The sequence below is a fragment of the Neodiprion pinetum genome, chromosome 5 (genome assembly GCF_021155775.2).
Source record: "Neodiprion pinetum isolate iyNeoPine1 chromosome 5, iyNeoPine1.2, whole genome shotgun sequence".
NCBI classification, from domain to species: Eukaryota; Metazoa; Arthropoda; class Insecta; order Hymenoptera; family Diprionidae; genus Neodiprion; species Neodiprion pinetum.
This window is the reverse complement of record NC_060236.1, coordinates 308,948-333,058: the sequence shown is the minus strand read 5'-3', so window position 1 is coordinate 333,058 and position 24,111 is coordinate 308,948. Positions and strand designations below refer to the sequence as shown.

Below are 24,111 nucleotides of genomic sequence, written 5' to 3'. Positions count from 1 at the left end.
GGCCAAGTGTGCCCGTCTGCGGTCAACCAAATCCCGCTCAGTTGCCAGCCGCGTGTCGTTTCGGTGACGAAGGGAATATCGCCGTTTCGGTTACGGCGACGGAAATTTGGCAGATTCCGGGAGACGCGAGACAGCGAAAGGGGAAAAGACAATAAAATACTGCCAGACGACGATCCAGAGAAGGATTTGCTCGTGAAACCAGTCCCTGGCGATAAGAGGGACTGACGTGAGCCCGAGGGGAACCAGACCCCGTGCCGCGCGATCGCTTCGCGTCACTTGCGAGGTGCATAGCACCGCGACGTGATCGGGAGAAAGGAGGACGGGAGAAAAACACTCTCTAAATGTAAAATCGTGTCCATGCTCTAAGCAATTGGACAAGAGTGATATGTTGGATGCCAGTCGTCAAATTTCGAGATGCCGGAAGTCTTTCAAAACCAGAATTCAGCATCCAGAAATCAACTTCGTCCCATCTCTTTCTGCAGCAGACTTACCGGCTCAGTGTAGTAAATTTTCGTAGTGTTGGTCGCGTAACGTTGTGGATGAAAATGGTAGGGAGAAGAGGCATCGTTCGTGACTCAGTGAAGAGGGAATAAATGGTGCAGGGCGTTCGGGGGACTCGCAAATCTTCGTCTCTCTCACTCTCTCAATCTCTCTCTCTCTTTCTCTCTCTCTCTGCGCCACTCGCAGTAGGTCCTCGAGCTTCTACCAATTAACGGTCTGGAAATGATCGCCGACTGATGCGAAATAAAGACCTTGTTATTCTTTTCCACTGTGGAGCTAACGTCAATACCGTTGAATTCAAGAACGCAGAACTTTGTCTCAGGTACAAAAACAACGGCTATGGTCACATTCTTCGCAATGCTCTTCGATAATTCGTTGTTCAAATCGTCCAATTCACTGTCGATGATTCAATTCTTTGAATCATCTACCATCCGTTTCTGTTTCGATTCACAGCTCCTGCACCCCCGCACATTTAAAGTCGAATCCTCCAGATAAACTGCCAATCGATCCGAGACAGTACAGTTTTAATTGAATCCCATCAATTCGGTGCTTGTACGCCGTCTCCTTTTTACTACTTATATTTTTCGTATTTCACCGCTAAGCGGATTGGTCGGTATGCGAGAGGAAAAAATAAAATTTCCAAGGCGAGAGCGAAAGGTGTTCGAATCTCGTCATGTAAACACGTTTAATCGATATCGATCAATCACTTTCCCCGCGTCTATCCTGCTCCTGGTGCTGCTTCGCGAAGCCGTTACCTTCTGTATGGGATATCGATACCCGAGCATGCAGACCGCGATATCCTATTCCGAATCAATATCGATCAATGAGAGGCGAGCGATAAAATCATGTCAGCAGGTACTGATTCCAAGTCGCAGAGTGAGTTTCTAGATGCAGCTACGAATCCACTCGGGACGTTTATGACGCCCTAATGGTTCGTAAATCTCTGTTCTACATGCTGTTTTTAAGTCGAGCAATGCCACGTGGCGCTGGATGGTATCGGGCGGCATTGGTTTCCCATGTCGTTGGGTCAGGAGGCAGGCGGAACGGCGGAACGGCGGCGGGGGCTAATTACTTAACATGTAACGGGCAAACAGCCCCGCTTTATTGGTTCAGTGCCGTATGAATTTATGATACGTGTATTAGCTACCCACGGCTGGACTGCTGCCTCCTATATAATACGTGGCATGGGTCGGCTGGAATCTAGCTTGAGGTACACCAGCTTCTGCCCGCTATACGTGCTGCATGTATTACGGCCCCGCTGACGCCCGCTGCATCGCATCCCGTGTATTCGCCGTGTTTCATGCACCGGGATACCGCCGCATCTACGGGGAAAACGGTAAAACCAATTCCCTTTATCAGAATCCGTTACGTAACACCGAGATAAATTTCTGGTTCTGCTTACCGAACACTCCTCGGCTGTTTTCATTCCTTACCGTATAACCGACAAGTACCATATCGTTTAGGCTATTTTTTTCATTTCATTTTATTAATTCAGGCAGTTTTCAGCCGTTATCAGAACAACATCCATGCGGTATATTGCAAAGCCACGGCTTGACATTATCAGTTGCAAACCGATCTCAGAAATCGATTGAACGAGGATAATTTGTGTAATCAGTCAAAGCAGACATTTGGCAATTTCTCTTTTGGCGCCAATCATATAAAAGTTACTGAACAGTTGATCATCGTATGACAGTATTTGAACTCCAATTTTTCGTCTTCCGTTTGACGAACTTGACATTTGCATTTAGCCAAGAAAGAGTTGAAGGATTCATCAGGCTTTTGGCTGGCAACACTTGATCGGGCTCACATAATTGATCGCAGCTTATACTTGCAACTCTTTGAAATCGCTTTCTCTCGCAAAACCTATCGAAATTTTGGTATCAATTCAAAAGGGGACGCCTGAGAAAGAGCAATGTTCGTAAATGAAATATTTTCTTTTCGAAAGAATCGAGCACGATCATTTTCAATACTGCACGTAATCAGCAACCAAAGAGCACTAAATTCCAATCTTGATTGATTTCCGAAATAGTTGCTTTTTGTTTCGGTTGGTTTTATCATGCTTCACTACAACGACCTCACGTTGGCAGGGCACAATACGAATGGAAGTATACGGATGAAAAAATCTACCACTTAAATTTTGGCTAGGGCAAGTAGTATAATCAGCACCTAACTAAAGCAAGAGAATTGATGGTCGTTGACATATTTTTAGAAGGTAATGGCCAACCGAAAAAAGAAGAAGAAGAAGAAGAAGAATACTTCATGGTCGGAATGTTAATTGACATTGCCCTGCTAATGTCATACGATCCCGCTCCGTGATCTGCAGAGTTGTTCGAGGTACTGTTCAATGTACGCGCTGTACCTACTCCTCGGGTTGTGGGCACCCACAAAGAAGTCGTGGGCGACGACGACTCGCGCTGCTGAGGGAGGAGTGTGCACCTGTTTCGCATTACGTAAGGCGACGGATGTGTCATGAGAGTGTGCGAGCCGGTGGTCGCGTGACCGAAACGGGCACGCGGAAGTCTTTGAATCGCCGCGACGCGGAGCGAAAGGCTAAGAAACAGGCCTAATGAAATTTTCATATTTCTATTCATTCTTTATAAGAAGTGAAAATTACCGGGCAACCACTCGCTCGAGCTGCGCTAGCTCCTCGCGTTTTGCCCGCAAAAAATCCATAATTCTCCGTACAGGGCGAGAAATTGTGGTACCCAGGCTACTGGGGTCCTCTGCATAACTCTTGTTATACGTGTATGAAGAGCTGCAGTGGAAACCAATTTTACTGTGTAAAATTGACGTCGTGCTATGGACGAGCAAAATCGATCCAGCATTTTACCGAGTAGTCTAGGTGACACCTGGAACAGTTTCATGTTCGGGGATGAAATTAGGACCTTCAAATGGATCTCTTCCTGCAGATCTATGGTGTCCGGAATGTCTTCTTAGACATGGTTAACCAATATTCGAAAATCTGTATATCCATTCGACTCTTAAGCCTGAAAAAACGAGGCCGTTATCCCTAAGTCGAATACCTATAACTTGAGCCCGTTTAGTGGAATGATCGGCTAAACGATCAATCCGCGAATTGAAAATTGAGCATAGATCAGTAGCAGTGACGTTGCGTGGCTTCCAGGTTGCGCAACGAGCGCCAATTGGTCGGTGTTTCGAAGGCATTGAAAAGCTGGTGGGGAGTCCTTTGTGCATCACTCGAGTGACGGTTAGGAGGTGAGATCTCGCCGTTGTCGGTTCGAACCGCGATCACTATCTGGGATGAAAAAATCCAAAATAGGCCCATTGTCAGCGCGTGGCTGAAGCGGGACTATCTAAATTAGAATCGCGAAGCTTGTCATCCGCTCAGAGGAACGGAGATTCTCCTCCACCTGCACCGTCTTCCGATGTGCCGGCGCATTCAGTGACTCCACGGCCTTCTCCGCGACTCTTTTCCACCCACAACAAATCCGAACGATCCAAGGTCGGGAACCCGTCTTACTTACACACACCGTCGTCTTGACCCCGATATAAGGTACATAAGAGAGCTTCGCTAATCCAGTTCTTTCATCTCTGGTTTGCTGCACGTGGACAGAATTCGAGATGGAAAGAAAACGGGATGTCTTTTTATGGAATTGTTCATCCGTACAGCTCTCCTGTCGCATAATATTGAATGGAGACAATTGGAGAAGTCGAGAAATACCTACCGTGTTCTCTTCTCAATTTCAGCTTGGTTAAAGTGGCTGAACGACCGCTGTTTGAATATGGGGCTTGCCACGCCAACTCGGTAAACCGTTGTCCATGATATTTTTTAATTTCACCGAGGACTTTTTCTACGTTAGGACGACCTCTAAAATGCTTCGAAGAATCTTTTCAAATTCTTTGAATCACTCGTCTTTACCCTATGATTTTTTTTAACCCATCTCAAAAACATCGAAATTCATTTTTATGAAACAAGAAGAAAAGACATTTGATTTCCGAAATAAAACATTTTTACGCAAGATTCAGAGTGGGACCGCGGAAACCAAATGGTTCTTTTTTTGCCTAAAGACGAGTGATTCAAAGAGTTCGAAAAAATTCTTGGAAGCTTTTATAGTGGGGAGGGGCCTCAATGAAATTAAAAAAATGTTACGATCAATCGTTTACTGAGTTGTCGTGAAAAGTCCCACACATAACGTATGCGCGTATATCGCACGAGTGCTACTGCAAAGCAGAATTGGTGCATAATAGAAAATTTCCGAGTACCTACTGCAACGGATACTTGCGTCCTCCTTCTTTCTCATTCTCCCCGACCGCGCTGCGCGCCACTCTTCTTGTATATTATTATAATTTCACGCGAGTAAGTGGATACGTGCATCGCGATATATAATGTAGAACTGCGCACACACGGTGAAGAAAAGTCGCGGAGTCCGATTACCTGCGACGAGATAATGCCAACGGTGCGACTTGAGAGGAAGCGAGACGAGCGTACGATGAAACTTACACCCGAGACCCGATGAATGGGGAGAAAAAAAAAAAATTCATTTTCTCAGCTGAGTCATCATAATTGCCAACAATTGTCTCCTCGCGAGTTGCAAAATATTTCAGTACACAGCACTGCATTATTCTGCATTTTCGATTGAAATCATCATTACACCTTGCGCGACGGATCTACGGATGGCAAAATTCAGTAAACTTTTACCGATATGTAGCACTATGTGAGTTGTCGCTGTAATTGATGAAATTTCGATTCTTTTCAGCGATACCTCTCACAATTAGCTGTGGAAAATGAGCAAGGTGAATCCGCAGATAAGAAATACTGGAAGCGTACGGAAATGGGATATACATCGGTTCGTGCTTGTGCAGTGTGAAAACCTAGCGGACATATCGCCGAAGTGGTGGCCAGGTGAGTAAATTTTTCAAAATCCTAAGGTGACTTCATTCCTTCGATATAATTCATGGTTATTCCGAGATTCCCGTTCAATACAATCAACCAACTTTCCAAAAATATACAAAATTCGGCGTTGTACGAGGAATGAGAAGAAAATCCATGGCATAGAATTGAAAGAGACACGCGCCAGATGAAAAAGTAAATATAAATTCGATTTTAATATCGCGCCAAATTAGTAATCGAGGTTTTTCCTGTATCGTTGGTGCTCTGGAGTTTGCTAATAATAACTTTTTGTCTCCCTGCATGTCACGCGACGAGTTAATTATGACGCTGCCGGACGGTCGCGGTCGGGTCTGCGAAAAAAAATTTAAAAAAAAAAACGAAAAAAAAAACCACACCTCGCTTCAACACGTGTTCTGCTGCATGTAAAAAGAGAGCAGGACAAAAAGTATAGTAAAACGATGGACGAAACGCTAATTCGATTAATAATCGCAAGGGGCGACTGTAAAATCGAATCGATCGCCACGAACGGCTTACCCAATACCTGCAGAATGTAATAATCTGCGCGGCTATTGGAATTATTGTGTCTTATTGTTAGATCAGGAGATTCGATCAGCGAATATATCGGGCGTGATAAATTCAAAAAAAAAGGGCAACGACAATTTATTAATCTAAGCACCACGAAAAAATTGCCGCTTCCGGTAGAAACAACGCGAATCTTTATCGCCGTCTGTGAATTCGGTGGATTCGAAAAGTCCGAACGAATTGCAGCCCGTCAATCAGGCTGATCGATCGATCGATCATCCGTCCGTTATCTCGATGCCGTTATTACGTAGGTACCTACATATAACTTGTGCACACAGGTTTCACAGCTATCAAAATACCACGGGAAGAAGACGATCGCTTCGAAAAAAAACCGTCTCTGCGGAGGTAAGTAAGCCGAGCGAACGATAGCGATAACGACGCGTGGGCATCGCCGGCTTTCCGAGATTATCAATTTCTAATATTTTCTTGCGCCGGTTCTTCGATCGGGAAAACGCCCGTCTTCGTTATCATCATCGTTCCTCGACATCAGGCTGCGCCGCCGGGTCGGATCTCGCTATAAGGCCATTCTCAGGGCTGTCGGGGAGCCGTCACACAGGATGTCTCTTGTCTAGCTTCAATGGCGTTTCCCGTTTATCTTGACAAAAATTTTGATCTTTTCCACAAGGCCTTTGAACCATTCTTACCGAACCAGCTCACTCCTTTTATGATTATTCATCGGGTTATACGTATAACGTTTTTAGTCGTAATTAATTGACATGGGGGCATCCTTCTTAAATTTCATTCAATTTTTCTCAATCTCAGTTACTTGACATTTGAATGAACATTCGTCGTTCTTGTTTCAAGAAAATATTCCATCACCGTATGTATGTATAATTTAGGCTTAAAAAAAAGAATTCGTATAGCCATCGGTTTAACTAAGTTGAAAAAATTAGTTTTAGTGCTCGGTTATTGGCAGCATTTCACATTTCTCATGAACCTAACGATGACTCAAGATTCATTTAATGTACACACCGTATCTTACGTATTTTATATCTTGTACAAATGAACCACGTGCTCGCTACAATATTTGTATCAACGAAGTATTAAGGACCCCCCCAAGATTCCCTGACGTTTCACGGTTATTCCAAAATTCGGCGGGAACGGTGACAAGTACTTTGGTAAAGAGTTATGTCGTAGTATAAGACGAGAAGGAAAACGTGAGGAAAAACGTCGTTGAGTCGCCAAATTGATCGGCGAGTTTGCACGTGATACAATCGAATCTGCGTTTGTCATCCTCGGAGCATCGCGGCTAACAGAACTACCGAGATGTTTCACAGACTTGGACAGTACCGCAGAATCAGGTCTGTAATACACTGCACCGATGATGGATCATCCGAGTAACGGATTGGCTGCAGCTGGTGATGAATCGCTATGATTTTAATACCTATGTTTCTCAGAAAGAGAAAACTCCGTCAGTCGTGGCAAGATCAACTCGCTTATTACTAATACGTCTGCGTAAGTTTCATTAGGTTTAGTTTGAGAGTGTAATACCAAAAAGAGAGAAAAATTTTCACCACGATTCCTGCAGCTTTTGTCGGAATTAGCAGAGTGCGCCGTGGCAAAAACGAGGTCGTAATTAGAATAACTAAATTCGGGATTTCATTGCCGCGTGGAATTGCGTTGCCAGCCACGCGGTTAGTTGTGCGGCCAGCAATTAGCAACGGCACCGGCAACGGACGTAGATTATAGGCAGGTATACGTAGGTATATCCTGCATAAACTCAGCCTTCCTCTAATAGGAATAACAGAAAGAATCTTATAAGCACACCTGCAGCGGCGGTAATTAATGCCGTGTATTTCTCACTGTCAAATCAATACCAAATGTAAACGCAGAGCTTACCTATACCGCCTAACTGTTAATTCACTTCTTTTGAATTAATATCTTGGTTTTTTTTTTTTTTCATTTATTAATTTTTTTTCCACGTATTAGACGCTAGTCGCGATGTAGGATATGTACGAGTAACGTCGTATGAACACGCGGACGCGATTCACCTCGTTTTATCGTTTCTAAGACCGTAATTGATGCATACTTTGTATCGTAAGGAACAACAAACGAAAAAAATAACAACAATTAAAAACTTGTCGGTGGAAACCGATTCGTTCCAAACACCGAACCGAATCGTAAAACGAATTTCAAAACCACGCCACAATAGTCGTGACACACATTTTTTTTTTCTTCTCGTCAAAGTTAATCCGATCATAATCATGAGGTTGGATTATTTTTGGAATAAGAATTGTTATTTGGAGAAAACGAGCGATGGAAATAATACCAATAGAATTTTGTCATCTAATTCATGTAATTTTCCTGAAATATTTTAGTTATAACAACAATAACAATCCGCCTTATTATTACCGTAATGTTCTTTTACAACTAATTAAAGGAAAATTGAATCTCTACAACTTCAAGTATTAAAAATATCAGTTCTGAGATATTGGTTTAGAATATCATAAAAATTTGATGTTCTTCAAAAAGCTCCTTGCGTCACATTTTTTTGTCTTCATAAAATGATTGAAATAATTGCAGCAATTATAGAGGTGTAATTTTACATAGCTAATCATCAAATTGCTAATTGTATTTAAAAAAAACACGAACATGTACAAGGATGATAAACTGTGGATTCGCCTCAAATTTGAATAAGAATAACTTTGGCGTGATTCGAAGCTTGTGTGGAACACGAATTACTGGCGTTAAAATCTAAGAACATATAACGCATTGTATACGTAATTCAAACAGAAAGGAAATATAAATACAACATTTATATTGATACAGTTAAAATTTCAGGTGATTAAAAAAGCTCTAATTTCCACTGTCTTGTCCGCTTTATAATCGAAGGTTGCGATCCTGTAGGTCCTGCGGATAATATCAGAGACAGTCCTTTTTCTTACCGAGAGATTGATTCGTCGTTCAGCGGAACTGCAGAAACATAATAATATGTATAACGAAGATTGCAAGTCACGGTGAAAGCGCCGCTGCATCTCGTGTTTCAATACCTGCTTCTAACAATCAGCCAGCTTGCCGCTTGAGCTGGACGTATAACGAGTCGACAATTCAGGTATAATAATCCGACATCAGAGGGCCGGTTTATCAATCATCGCGAGGAAAAAATCCGCGCAGCGCGTGTCTCGCGTCTTTCAATTCTACTCCACCTGCAGCTGCAGCAACGGACAGCTCCCGCTCCTTTCTTACATCCGCAAATTATCATATTGGAATATAATTAACCGAGAAAGCGAGAGGCGAGTATGTAATGCATCGGCTATTATGTAACGGGAGAAAAAGCCGCATCAATGCGACCAGCGATAATATAAATGACAACTGGCATTTGCAAAACCGCTCGCCCTCCGGGAGTCGTGATTGTCCGGTTTCATTGTCAACCGGCTGCGTTCAAATCCCTCGTATCCTATAATCTTCCTCTCTCTCTTCGTTCCGTTCTTCGGCACTATACCGTTTCAAAAGTTGCTCGAAATTTGTATACGTATAATATAATTAAATTCACAGTCTCGCTGAATCAATTTTTTGCTTTGAGTGACTTCTTTTTTTTTTTTTTTTTTGTCTTCCCCTTCACTTTTGCACTTCTACCCGCAGGAGAAACCATTTATGTTGACGGTGAAACATTTTTTTTTGCTTCGTCGATGTTTTGCGAGAAGAGGATTTCGATACTCTTAATTTTTTTTCTTCTCTTTTTCGCAACAATGACGATGGTAATAACACGGCGCATTATTCGAACTAAATTGCTGTAATTTCTGAACACACACGCACGCATACAGATACCTACAACAATGATTTAAACTTGATTTATATAATCTACGCGCAGAATTTAAACGGAAAATGGATTGTCAACGAAGGCAGCTGTTTATGTAATAGCGTCGGTGTACCGCCCAATAACAACGAGGTAATTATTGAAGCTCGTGCGTATGTATGTACGAACATTTTGCCTGTGCGTACATAATACGGCATCGCACGCGAATATTCACGTCAGAGACTAGCGGGTCAGCCAGAATTCGAAGAAATAGCCTCGCGAAGGGCGCCGACTCTCCGAATCCACGTGATCTCTCCTTCTCCCTCTTTCTTCCTCTTCTCATCCTCTTCCACATTTTTCCCTCCCACCCTCCCCCACATATCTCTATTTCCCATCTATCTATCTATCTATCTGTCTCTCCTTCGGCTCTCTGTCTCGTGCGTGCCACGCGAGAATGACTTATGTAACGCCACAAATAACGTTAATATGCCACTGCTATCCTCCTCCTCCTCCTCCTCGGACTCGTCATGCCTCTCCGAGGCTCTGCATGCGTATCTTCTTTTTCTTCTTCTTTCTTCTATTTACCAACCGCACGAACCCCCCGCCCGAAATCCGAAAGTTGCGAAATCAGGCGTGTTTTTCCCAACCTCGAAACAATTTTTACTCTCTATTCTCATATACGAGGTTGAAATTGTATAGTAACGTTATCGTATATAACGAAACACCGAGAAACAAATCACCGACTTAAAAGTTTGTAGAATATAATGAATTTGCAGATCAGAAATTCAGTTTTCGAAAACTAGACATATTTTTTTTCTCTTTAGTACGCTTTCCTCGATCGCTGACAATCACAAAACTGCACTGAGGTGTACTGATTTTTCTTTGTCATTTTTTTCTAACGTCAAGAACTTTAACCTTGAATTTTCTCCTGCGTTTCTTTTCCCTCCCACATACTCAAGTAATTACTAAACGTTTACGCTGACTTTGGATCTTGTTTATTGGACGTTATTAGACTTGTACGAAAACTCCAGGTTGTTAATGTACACCGCGTATTTAACAACGTAATAATGTATATTCGTGTAAAGTCATGTGTGCACTAAGTATACTACTTCGCACCAATTTTAGTCCTCTGATCAAATGGATTAATAACGGAGTAGGGTTATTGGTACGTGATATTTATTTTCGCGCGACGAAATAACCGTGAATATATTAAGAGGAGGGGGAATCTATGACTCAAATTACCGGCGCCAACTATCGTACAGATGACGAGATCCGCAGTCACGTGGCCACCTAAGAGAACTTGCTCGATTATGCCCGATCCATCCGCATCGGCATGATCGACTTCGCGGATCAATTGCAACATGTTCATATAGAAAGACCGACGATTTTCAACATTTCTATCGTCGTGCTTCTCCCAACCTTATATCTTCTTGCCACTAACAGGTATTATAATTTTAAAGTAAATGTTTCCTCCCTTCGCACGAGGAGAGGATTTGGAAACCGGCAAGGTATACTTTAATTTTATTTAGACAGCGAGAAAAATAATGGTGGAAACTAGAAAAAACCACTTGAGCGACAGCCAGACCCCCTCCTTCAATTTCTCCCTCCCTCCATCCCTCTCTCTCTCTCTCTCTTTCTCTCTCTCTCTCTCTCTCTCTCTCTCTTTCTCTCTCTCTCTCTCTCTCTCTCTCTCTCTCTCTCTCTCTCTCTCTTTCTCTCTCTCTGTCCAGCCAGATTCCGTGTTCTATTTTCGAAACCCGCCTCGCGGGTCCTCGATATATCCGCGTGCTGCATGAACCACGAGGCCTCTTGAGATGGCTTCTTGTTTTCGGGTCTGTGCAGAGATGAGGAGCTTCTCTCACCTTACAATTAGATGTGATGCCGAATAAACTATATGTTCGTCATTTTTCGAGAGAATAAAACAAAAGTTGGGCTCTGGGTCGATTGGTTACAGTGCTCGGAAATTCCGGAAAAAATCGCAATTATCGATGGGCATTATAATGTTCAACTTTACATGAAATTTTTTTTTTGTTGGGGGGCTATTTCTCACCCGGCAAAACTCTTGCTTGTGTGTGTTCGGGAAAACCACGTGGATTTACCTACATCCGTCGCATCAGGGGAATATGAAGTCCTAAAGCGCGTGGCCCTGCGGGGGTGGAATTTGAAATGCGCGCCGACTTTCGTAACGTGTATTCAAATTTTAACCCCAACGAATAATTAATCCAAACTCATCGCGATCGTCAAAGTTACCTAAATGAATATATTTTTTAATTAAACAAGGTATACAGATTTTTCCCCTCGTCGTTTTATATTATTATCACACAACAGTGTATCGTTCAATTTTCTAATAATTGAGTAAAATGAATTATTTTTATCTCACCTGGACTGGTCTGCCAAGATAGACCACCGATGAACATTTTCCTAGAAAAGAAAGATGAATCCATCAGCATACACACGATCGTCTCCAATTTCCAAATTCGTTGTGCAGGTAGAGATAACATTATTCAAAGAAAGAATACCATCGTATACTTTTATTTGACTTATTTCATTAATTATTTTAGCTTTTTCTTGTTTATTCGTTAAATCGTAATTATTTTGTCTATTATTTTTATTATGTTTGTTTGTTTTGTTTTTTTTTTTTTTTTTTTTGTTACAAAATTTTTATACATCTCTTATGTACAGGCATGTATGCATACGCATACCAGAGGTTACTGTACTTGCGCAGTAAGCTCCGTTTTTCCTCGCCTGCAGATGTCACCACACTTCAATCAACTGAACTTTTTAACGAAACTTATAGGAGCATAGCGATAAGCTTTTTCCTTTTCTCTCTTTGATTGTCACGATTCCTCGCTGTTGTAAATTGTAATATTTTAAACAACTCCGATCGGCCATTGCGATGCGGTGAACATGCATAAATGGATGAAAATTCATTTATACGTACATATTATAAAATATCACTTCAAATTATACATGTTGCTTTGTTTTTTCTCTCTTTTCTATTGCTATTTATTTGTATTTATTTGCTTTTTAATTTGTTTAATCGCCCGTCAACGAACACGATTCAGTCTATGGAGCGGGTACCTGCAAACTCGCCTGTAAATTTAGTTAAACCTATTGATTTTTCACCCCATGACGACAAAGCTTTATGCCAAATAAAAAGCTTACAAATTTTTTTTCCCGAAAAAATTTCGCGAACACTACGCGTCGTGTATACGTGTATACACGTTAGAAAAAATTATACATGTACAGCAGTTTGTTTTACATCTCTTTTTCTCTTCCCCTGATTGTAAGCAGGGAAAATCTGTGAATGTGCAGATGTAGAAAAAACAGAGGAGCTCATCAGCGATTTTTCCGCGGGTATATAATGTACAACGGGAACGGAAGCGGGAAGCGGGAAGCGAGGAGCGAGCTCTGTCACGTGGAAAGTAGCGGGGGAGGCAGTATTTAAATATCGATCTTGGGAGGCGAAGGCCAGCTGCGGGACCGGCGGAATTCGCGAGTCTTTGACGCGGTTTTCACGATAAGGGCGAAAGGGCGGAGGGGGGAGAAGAAAACACGCGCTCCAAGCGACGAATAATCTGCCGCATGCATGCGTTCGCGGATCAGAGATGCCGCGGATGACGAGTTCTTTGCTTTGCTGCACGTGCTCCAAGTGCGGGGGCGCGAAATAAGAAAAACACACATCCGTGAGGTAGACGTGCAACGTTTATACATTGCGCGAGAGAGAGTCAAAGGTGAAGATTTTGTAAACGTGATGAGAGGCTCCTCCCCCGTTTCCGGAATTGTAATGAAAAATAGAAGAGGGGGGCTGGATGGCGCCGAAACGCGGAATCGGGTGCGTCGGGCGCGTGTCATTGGCGTGTCTGCGTATACACGGCCTACGTATGTTTATATATAATTAAATGTACAGAGAATTAAACATGCTGCAGAGGCGCGACGTCCGAATTAATAACGTGAACGTTGGATAGGAAATAAAACTCGTTTAGTGCGATTATTATTAAGTTGTTTCTTTCCTTCTTTTCTCTTCTATTTTATCACCATTTATTCAATGTGTGTCTGTATATACATATATCCAGCAATATATCCCATGGGCTATATGTATATACGTATGTAATGAATTATAACAAAACTTTTCACGAGAACGAACATAAACACCGTAATAATATATATATGTACACGTAAACAGGAAAATTTAGTTATTTCTAGTTAGTTTTAGAGAGGAAGAGTGAAAAACGGTTATTACGCGTAACGGAAACTAATCGTAATTTATATATTGTATGTGCGACATGCATGCATTATAATTATAGTTGGTTTTACACGACATAAAATATTAATAGAGTGTAATTAAAAGAACGAAGAGAAACCGTAATACACAATTTTGATTTAATTATCCATATGTATAATGTAGTACATGTACGGATATGTATAATAAATTTGCGGAGGTATCGTTGACACTGATCATTTAATTGAGGTTTTAGGGATTCAATTAACATTTTCTCTTTCGGTGCGAATTTTTACCAATTAAATGCTCCCATTGTCTCATTTTTTCTTTTTTTTTTCCTCTGCTTTTATTTTATCGTTTTTAAAACGGCAATTCGCGGCTTCCAAATTTTTTACTTCATATACATACTTTATTTGTTGGAAGGTGGCGTTTTTTTTTTTTTTTTTGTTTTTTTTTCGGTTCAATTAATCCTGACGAATATTGGTATCGATTCTTTTTATCATTATTTATTTATCGGGTGTTTTTTTTTTGCTTTTTTTGTTTTTTTTTCGTACCCTGGATCGTTCGGCACCTCGGCGGGCGATCCGCTGGCCACTATCTCCTGGGTTTGGGGCTCCATATCGGTGGGCACGATATTACCGTGAGACTCGTAGTACTTGGGGGATGGACCCGGTCTTCGGATGATTGAGTGGGTGGATCGGTGGGTGGGTGGGTGGGTGTTTGGGTGGGTGGACGGGTAGGTCGGGGAGGGGGGTGGGGGGTGGTGGTTGTGGCGGTGGTGGCGGTGTGAATTAGGCCTGGAAAGCGCGTCGGGTCAGTCGGTCGGTTGCGTTGCGTTGCGTTGCGTTGAGTCGAGGTTGAGGTTTGAGTTTGCGTTGCGTTTAGTTTCCCCGAATTTAGTTTCAACGTCACGAGTTTGCTTGGTTTTCGTTATTTTTCGTTTTTCGTCGTTGTTGCTTTCGTTTGTTTCTTTCTTTCTTTCTTCTTCTTCCTTTTCTGTTGTCTTTTTCACGTTTCTTTGCGGGGGGGAGGGGGACGGGGATGAGGGGGAGAGAGAGTAGAAACGGCAATAGCTAGGAACGACGATCGACGACGACGACGACGACGACGACGACGACGTAGACGACGACGGCGACGACGTTTTTTACTCTATAACGACGACGCGCTGATGTTCTTACGGCGTTTTATCTCTTCTCCTCTCTTCTCTTCTCCTCTCTACTACTCAACTACTATAAACTAATACGACGAGGTTACGTGGTTGCGACGCGACTGCTGACACGGGCGGCGGCCACTTCTCGTACGTGCGACGCGCTCTGTGAGACGTTCAACGCGACACTGCACTCGCGTAGCGGGGCGGGGGTTTCCCCGCTGAGGGGCGAGGTGAGGCGAGGCGCCGGAGGGGGCGCCGACTCCGCGAACGCCGCCGACGGGGGAGCGCGAGAGAGACAGAGGGGCGTCGATGGCAGAGGGGGGGGAGGAAGAGGCGAACGACGCGGCGCCTCCGCGCATGCGCACTCGTAGCCGCGACCCCGCCGCCAGGCTCTCGGTTGGCTGCAGCCAGCCTCTCCGCTCTCGCTGCTCGCCTGCTCCGTCCTCGCGACGCCGCGAGGCCGCGAGACCGCCGCCGCCGAAGACCGACGCTGCTGCGCCGCGGTAACGATAAACCTCCCGGACACTCCGGACCACGAGGAGGCCCCCCCAATCCCCCCGTACAGAGGCTCCTACCTCCGTTCATTCAGAAATCCCGCCTCGATATCCACATGCCCTCCCGTTACCCCGTCGACGGGACACGGGGGCCTCCGTACGGCCTCTCTTGCGTCATCCCGGTTTTTACTCTTCCTCTTCCTATTCCTCTTACTACTCTTCTTCCGTTTCATCTTCTTACTCCTTTCGGGGTTCAACCGCGACTTACCGGAATATTTTTACCTAACGAAAAGAGAACTTCTATGACTAACCTAACCCAACCTTGCCTAACCTAACGTGACCTAACCTAATCTTACCCAAACTCACACGCCCTCGAATAAGAGAAACGACATTTAGGAGGAAAGAGAATAGAGAATCTTAAAAGTCATTTTTACAAAATAAATTTTAATTTACAAAATGTTCACAAGTACTTGTCGCAATGCGTTAAATTTGTTTCCCAATTCTTTCTTACAGACGCTTCGAAGCACTGTAACATATATCTGTAATGTACAAAAGTATTTTTCAACGAACAGAAATACGTGTAAAGAGACGATGTAATATAATGAGACGAGCACGCGAAAAGGACCTTAACAATATCCGTACATTCCACAATCAATTCATATTCAAATTCGCTAAGCCGGTATCGTTTGAATGCTTTAAGAAATGGTTCATCGTTTACTTTTAACTATTATACTTTGTACAGCAGTGAAAAAAATTCATTGAAAATTTCGAAAGAATGAAACGAGAACAATATAGCACTGAGAAGGGTCGCATTCTTTACAGTTATCAAAAAATTCTACGGTAAAATAGTGAGTATCGCTTAACGATAAAGGTTTCTATATTATTGGAATCACAAGATAATGTGATACACGTATAAGTATTCGGGGTGATTATTGTTGCCGATACTAGATATCCTGACTACAGTAACTTTGAATCCGTTTGTTCGGTTTCCTACATTTTTCCGCTTAAATAATGCCTCGACATCAATTTACTGCTACGCCATCTTCGAATTGTTGCAATAATGACAAGGAAATATGTAAACATACACAGTAAGTGTGACCGGATCAGAAATAGTACCAACGCGTATTAGATTTTCCGATTACAGCTAAGTAAGCTAATTTCATTTTGTACACCCAGAATTATAATATTTCTCAGGTTATGGTAAAAAATTAAAATAATCGAGGACCGCACAGTAATCACACGCGGAAAGTATTCTCGGTGCTGATCGTCCAGTGATTAACTGTCGGTTTTCGGTGTCCCTCTGTTTCTCGTTCCCCTGATTTTCCACGCTCCGTTGTTCACCGACCCTGTATGCAACGTGTCGATTCGCACCTCTCGACAGTCAGTCGGTCAGCCAGTGGATGAAATTGGGTGAACGAGCGCAGGCAGCGTGGCCTGGAATGAAGAAAGGCCGACCGGTACGAGGCTGCTCTCCTGATCCGCGATAGCGCCGCGTCCGTCTGACGACGAACGAGCAGCCGCTACTTCGACTCCGACGGCTGACGCGACTCTCGGCTGTATCACTTGCTGAAATCTCATGGTGCGCTGTTCGCTCGTGAAACTACGGTGCCTTCGAAGAGCTTGCGACGCCGTTTCATATTCGGCGAGAAAACGGAGAGGGTGAAAGAAGAACCGTGTATGAGAAATAGCGCAAACCTTATGATTGTCAAATTTTTGGTGCGAATGATCGATCGTGTATGTGATGTAAAATGAGGCGAACAGTTTAGCGAACTAATTTTCGACCGATGAATGAACATTTCAAATACCCACATACCCATTCGGTCCGGGTTTATTTAAATAGTTCGTGATCGAACCAGTTCCGTGTTTCGTATTACAATTCTGCGGTGTGATGATGTTGATTGAGAAGAAAAAAATGTACATCTCAGGTGCGGTTTACGGTTTCAGGGCCCTATTCACTTATGATGAAAATTTATTGTATAATCATAGTATAAGTATGTTTCCATTATCGTATAAAAAGACGCGATGCAGCGGCGTTTTTACGCGCCAACTACCAGAGTATATAACTCATTCGAAGATAAGATAAAGAAAAATTATCATCATCGTCACGACGATCGTATGTATACATATACAATTCGTGCTAGTTTCACTATGACACGCGTGTCTAACAGATTTCTTTGACCTGGTTGGAAATATACTTGGCTTACTATATTATATATTATATTATATATTGTCATTGCACGATTACCCATAAATATACGATAAAGATATTTTTGTATTCTCACTTTTATTTCCGGATAGTTTTTACTTCCTCATCTGTGGGAAAAAAAGTAACACATTTCCGCCGTAAATTATTTATTCTAGTTTTTAAAGTTTTCTCTGTTTCTTTTCGATTTTGAACTACATCTCTCTGTATTATTATAAACTTTCAATAATATTGTAGTTTTCTGACTGACAGATCACACCTCCACGTACAAGGAAAACACTTTTAAGTCGATAATGTGACCGGAGATAGAGGAATAAAAGTCGATTATCCCCCCGTTACATAATCTACTATTACGATTCGTTCGGCAATTGATTATAATTCGTTATATGTATTTATAGATTTCAAAAAAAAAAGAATCATTGAAACACGTTCGGCTATAAAAGAACTCGGCCATCGCGAAATTAATACTCATAATGTTTTTGCACAGCTCATTTTCAAAACATCTTTAATTTCGCTTCAACTGCTTGCAGTTCGATATTTTTGCCACGGAATTGCGACATCGCTATTTCCGCTACGAAGTTTATGAATGAGTAATTCTTTCGGATATAGAGAGCGTGGGACGGCGCAGGTATAAAGTGCAGCTGCTGGGTACATCCGTGAACATTATAGCTATGTCCGCTGATTCCGTCGGCGGTTTTCCGGGTTCCTTCGTCCGTCGTCGAGGCGTCGGCGAGCTACGGAGAGTCGGAGAATCGGAGCGGCGGAAACGGCAAGGACCATCCGAGTCACGTCCAGCCCCCGACTGATGAGGACCCAGAGGACAAGCCTCCTGCGGGACGCCGTTCGGGGAATTCGGGCGCTGCATAACCCGCACGTAACCGGCTGACTGACGTCGTCGACTCGACGTAGCAAACGAGCCGCCGTTGCCTTCGGACCTGCGGCTAAATTATGCAAGCTTCCCGCCTGCATTATTCCAATTCAACTGCGGAACTGCAGGCTGGAGAAAGGAGGAAGGAAAGAGGAGGAAAATGGGCGTTTGTCCATGCTCTATAAAATTGTGTAACAGGACAATCCACGAGGCTTTGTGCCAATCCACTTTGAAAACGAACGAATGATTCTCATTCGTTAAGGTTAATTTTTCATTGATTTTTAGTGCACCAAGCGTAGCCTGTTCCTTTTTATTGTTGACCCTGATTTCCGATGACTTCCGAGCGACTCAAACAATTTTCAAAAATAATTTAGGGATTGGAAGGAATCACAGGAAATCAATAAGAGTCAACAAAATTGCACGTGATAAGATGAAATGCCAATGAATTCATAACCAATTAAGCATTTTTAATAACCGTTTCTTCACAGCTGTAATCATGTGATTTACAATTATATCTCACCGAGATACATTTTAAATTGCGTTCACTACACAGTCCTCAACTATTTTCATTCTTCGCGGTAACTAAAAAATACAGTTCTGGGTGCAACATGAAAATTAGTTTTATAGCTGTAACTAGAAAATCTAGTATCTGTCACTATTTTTTTGATTATGGTCACTCATGCTATATATATTTTCATTCAACTATTGCGATAATTTGATATTAATGCTAGAATAAAATGCTAGAAAAAAATACAATAACCAACCCAATATGATTTTGTGTTGCAATTACGAGAAAATATAATATCAGTTTTTACTCGCACAAATTAGTTACTGTTACCACATTTGCTTGTAGTTCCAATCATATCTAAACATTTTTTTTAATGACACGGATTTATCCTAAATTTTCTAGTCACTCCTGTAAAATAAACAAAATTTTTCTCACTGCGCAGTCATTCAAGCTCCCGATTACGTACCATTTCAATATCACCCGTTGAATATACGATTTCCTCGAGAATTGAAGCGATCCGAATTGATCGATGAACGAAGAAACTGCCGGTGTTCACGCCTGCGCAAACAGTCGGTACAAGGATCGAGAATCAAAGTCGCGAGAACAGCTCAGTTTGCGTCGGAATGATACCAGAGCAACATGGTCTCGGTGCCGTGAAGCCGTGTCAACAAATAGTGCGTTTGTTTTGAGTGAACAAAATTTCCTCTGGGCAAATTCAGCTGGACGCAGTGAGGACTCGCGTCTTGTTTACACGGTAAGTTTTCCACATTTGATGTATTTATGTAAGCTCTAAGACCGTGCTGCTGTGTACTTTCCGATCACGCGTCGAAAGCTGTCGAGATTTTTGAAATCGCGGAACTTGCGATTTTTCTTTATTATTATATGTAAAGAGAAAACTCTCGTCCCTTATGCGAAATATTTTTTCCTGCACCCTATAAGTCACTCTATATTTATTATAGACTTTTATTGCTATTTGAAGAACAAAACTTTTCCCTTAATCGCAAACCGACGAACGAATCATGATTGTTTTACTGAAAATTTAGAGGTATCTCGACATAAATTTTATCGAAATAGCGACAGAGGGAAATTTGTCGTTTAATTAGTATGCACGATACTTTCTCTCTCTCTTTCCCTCTCTCTCTGAACAGGCATTCGTGTGTAGTCGCACCGCACTTGCCTTACCTTCGTGTATAATTATACCTACCTTATACCTGTACACGGTGCGAAGAAAAGACAAAGAAGAAATAAAAACAAGAAAAAGAAGAATGACCGAGGGAAAGAAAAACGGGCTGAAAATAAAGGGAAGAAAATAGGTTGGGTATTAATTTTCGCTAACGACCCACCGTCTCGGCTCGACAATGCCGGAGCGACAAACGGGTATAATAATGAAGAGAAACGGCGAGCGATCGACGAATATGTATAATATACGAGGGTGCGAAAGAAGGTGGCGAAAAGCTGCAGGCTTGCAGGGAAGAGGATCGGAGTGAACCTTTTAAGCAACATGCGTTAGCTTCGAATATCACGCGTGAACTCCTCGTAATACTATTTAAAGGATCAGGTGCGCGGGCATAACTTAGGTTCGAATGAATTGTGATCCTGCAGATTAACATAACAATAAATGTGAATAACGAGTTGTTATGGTGAGTGGAACGATGTGACTTGTTGTTTATACGTAACATCGAGTTCTCATTGACAGATTGATACTCGAGTATAAATTGAAATTTGTTGAGAATAACTCGCGGGGTGAAAACGTCCGATTTGGGTAAGGGTGCACGGGCAACTAACATATGGTTGGAAATTGGAAGAAAGGCAACCCTGCTGAAAATGTTCGTGTGATAAATCGTAAAATGTTACGATCGAAATCAACTAGTATTTTATCACATGATTTATCTGGTAAATTCGAGTAAAATTTATAAAAAGTCACGCAAACAATTACAAAATCAAGAATCATAAAGTATACTGGATACAAAATCACATGGTCAAATACATGTGATTTATAATATATCTTATGATTCGCATTTTTGTGATTCATTACGTGATTTTTCCTATATTTTTCCCGACTTTAAAAGACGAATCTTTCGATAACAAAGTACACGTTGATTTCAGTGAAGAGGGGGAAGAACGCCCCGCAAAACACACGCGGAAATTGAGCGGCGTAAAAATGCAACGCGTGTTTACGATGTGCTGCAATTGCACATACACACACACATACATACATACGTATATATATCTATACGTGCCTAAAGGCGCAATCAGCTAATTGAGTTGATCGATGAACCCGTCTCGTTTTGAACGAGAATTAATCCCGGAAACTCGGTGCGTCTGATTGAGTGGCTCGCTGTTGAAACTTTGCCATCCCTTTCCGGTTGATCCGCGAAAATCGGGCCTGTATGCATTTCGCACCTTCCGTTCCCTGACAAGCGTGGCTCTGCACCTCGGTGTAATTCGATTGTATAATGCAAATATGAGGTGATTCGCCAGGTAACGAGATGGCAAAAAAAAACAAATTGAAATAAGAAAAAAACTAAGGAATTAGCGAAGATGATAATTTGCCGAAATAGGAAACGTTCGGCCGTTTGTGTGCAGGTCCAATTTATCAGGTATTGGAGGGGGGTGGGGGTGGAAACGCAAACGAACCGTTGACCCGTTTGCATTATATTGCATACTATGTATACATGTATACCTACGTGTATATAAGTGATGCGGAGTTTCGCGTTCGAAAAGAGTTTATTGAAAAAAAGAAAGAAAATAATTTTTTTTTCGTTCTCTATTTATTCGTTTTACTTTAATGCACCGTAAATACCGGTGGTAGCTGCTCTCGTAGACACACGTACGCATCTGCGACTATAATATTGCAATATCTATGCCTGTACATGCATTCTCATGTTCACAGTGCGGAAATTCAATCCAATTATCGAAATATTCGTTTAACCCGTTAACGCGGTCAACCATTAAGTTGAAAATATGCGGAATGTGAATGTTTTTTGGGGTTTGATTCGTTTATTTTTTATCCGATATTATATACCGCATTCCAATATTATGTACGTATTACGTGTATCTTCGACTTTGTACTTATACGTGTCGAAAAATCCAATATGCGAAGATTGAAAAGCCATTGCTATGATTAAAGAAAATCTGACATCGTAAGCTGGAGACATATTTCAAAGTTATTACAATTTATCAACCTACCGGAAACAACGATTTTAACTGTATTAGGTACACGTTCTGGTGAAAAATAGGAGTCAACATGAGAGAATTGAGAACCGCATCAGACTTAGAATCAACTAATGAGTTCATTACTGACGTCAATGTTTAACATTGGCTATACGTAAGTTGATTTTTTTATCATTCCAACGAAGAGCTCAATAAAAATTGAAGTCCATAGACGCTTTTTGGATGGTAGATTTATAAAAAATAAATTAATGCACAATCGTTATAGTCTTCTCACTAAAAACAAGGGTGGACCGCCGTGTACGATGATCGATTGTAAGAATTTGTCAATAACTGAGCTTTAACCGTAAAAACCCGTCGATATGTATCTCTGATTTCTCCGCATAATGCAGGAAGATTATTTGAATCTAATTCAACTTGAGTCGCACTCCTCCGATCTTTGTTTCGGAACGATTCTTCGTTTGAAGATTATTTTCACCGAATTCGAAGATTGTTGGAAAAATAATGGAGATCCTCAAAGATGAGGGAAACTGAATTGTGACCCCTTCTTTCGCACCCGAGCAGAAACGCCTGTGCAACAGCAACGGCAACGGCAACAGCAACAGCGGCAGAGGTGGGTGGTGTTTGGTTAGGACTACGGGGCAAAGAGCGCGGGCGTTAATTGACTGGTTTGAACTTATTAGTGCGTCTGCCGTCTGCATTTATAAAAAGTGAATTATCTCCGGGCGAGAACTCGAAGGCTGCTCCAACGGCGGACAAACACGGGACGGACGGAGAAAGGTGGAGCAGAGAACACGGGCGCGTTGCTCTGCAAGTTTACTCTGGCGAGTGCCGCGAGGCATTTTCGATTTTTTTAACCCCCGCGTTCCCGCCGTTTAACACTCCGTGGCTCGCGGCTCTCGGCTCTCGATACGTGCGAGTCGGGAATTCGAGGAAAAGTCGTTATCCCCGAGTCGCATATCCTTCTTTTAGCGCATACGCGTAGTCCTGCAAAGTTTACTCACGTCGACCTTTCGCAGCAGCGGACCGAGTTGGCAAATTGATTCTCAACCGAGAAATGCGAGAGGTGTGAAAGACGAGAGAGAGAGAGAGAGAGAGAAAAGGAAAGTTTTGCGCAGTGCCGGTAGGTAAGACAAGTGTGGGCACAAATTGTTGACCATCTCTCAATTATTGACCTTTTTTTATTGTATCTGTTGGATCTTTGATTCTAAGATTGCCGAAAAACAAATTCGTAGCGTCTAACCCTCCAGCAATTGATTTTAGTCATCGACAGATACACAACTTGAGCCGTCAATTTATAATTTTCATCAAATAAAAAAGTGTCAATAATTGGCTCTAAACGTGTCGATAACTGGTACACTTGCCTTACATTCACGATTTTTAGCATGAAATTTAATAGAGGTAATACGATCGTTGAACCTCTGCATGCAGGGGGGTAGGTTTTACATCACCCTGAAAAAGGATACCAAGGACCCGGATTCCCGAACAGCCCTCGTCTTTGTCCCGATCACTCTGCCCGGCCGAAAATACGCGACCCAGGAAGATATTGCTTTGATCGATAATATCGATCAATCAATGTCCCCTCTTATCGGAAAATTTCGTAACTCGAGCTGCGTAGACACGTTCCGAGTATAATTTAGATCTCTTTTATACGCAGCTAAAAATCATATGAATGACTGGCATAATCGGTTTTTCAATTAATTCAACTTGTTTGCGCATTCGCGATGATCAGATTCATTTCTCTCGGCATACTTCGAATATTTTCACACCATTCCTACACAATAGAAATACTGTAAAAAAAATGTACATGCTTTTTCAAGCGCA

At 42.2% G+C, this 24,111-nt stretch overlaps 2 protein-coding genes across 16 annotated transcripts in view; one reads left to right on the top strand and one right to left on the bottom strand.

Moving 5' to 3' along the window:
- The window catches only part of Rbp6 (RNA-binding protein 6), a 406,618-nt gene extending 391,379 nt beyond the window's left edge, over positions 1 to 15,239 (bottom strand). For 7 of the 13 annotated variants that reach the window (XM_069136330.1, XM_069136331.1, XM_046625947.2 and 4 more), the window contains exons 1-2: positions 14,448 to 15,238; positions 12,052 to 12,092 (exon numbers count right to left, since the gene is read on the bottom strand). In XM_069136330.1, coding sequence (XP_068992431.1) covers positions 12,052 to 12,092; positions 14,448 to 14,512 — 106 coding nt within the window. In that variant the 5' untranslated portion in view covers positions 14,513 to 15,238. Of the gene's footprint in view, positions 1 to 12,051; positions 12,093 to 14,447 lie in introns of all 13 variants that reach the window. The other 6 variants (XR_011177226.1, XR_011177227.1, XM_069136327.1 and 3 more) reach the window with 2 other exon arrangements.
- A 4,499-nt stretch (positions 15,240 to 19,738) lies between these two features.
- Positions 19,739 to 24,111, top strand: part of LOC124218962 (3 beta-hydroxysteroid dehydrogenase/Delta 5-->4-isomerase type 4) — a 36,148-nt gene continuing 31,775 nt past the window's right edge. For 2 of the 3 annotated variants that reach the window (XM_069136339.1, XM_069136341.1), the window contains exon 1: positions 19,745 to 19,870. The gene's annotated coding sequence lies outside the window, so the exon portion shown is untranslated. Of the gene's footprint in view, positions 19,871 to 24,111 lie in introns of all 3 variants that reach the window. The other variant, XM_069136340.1, reaches the window with a different exon arrangement.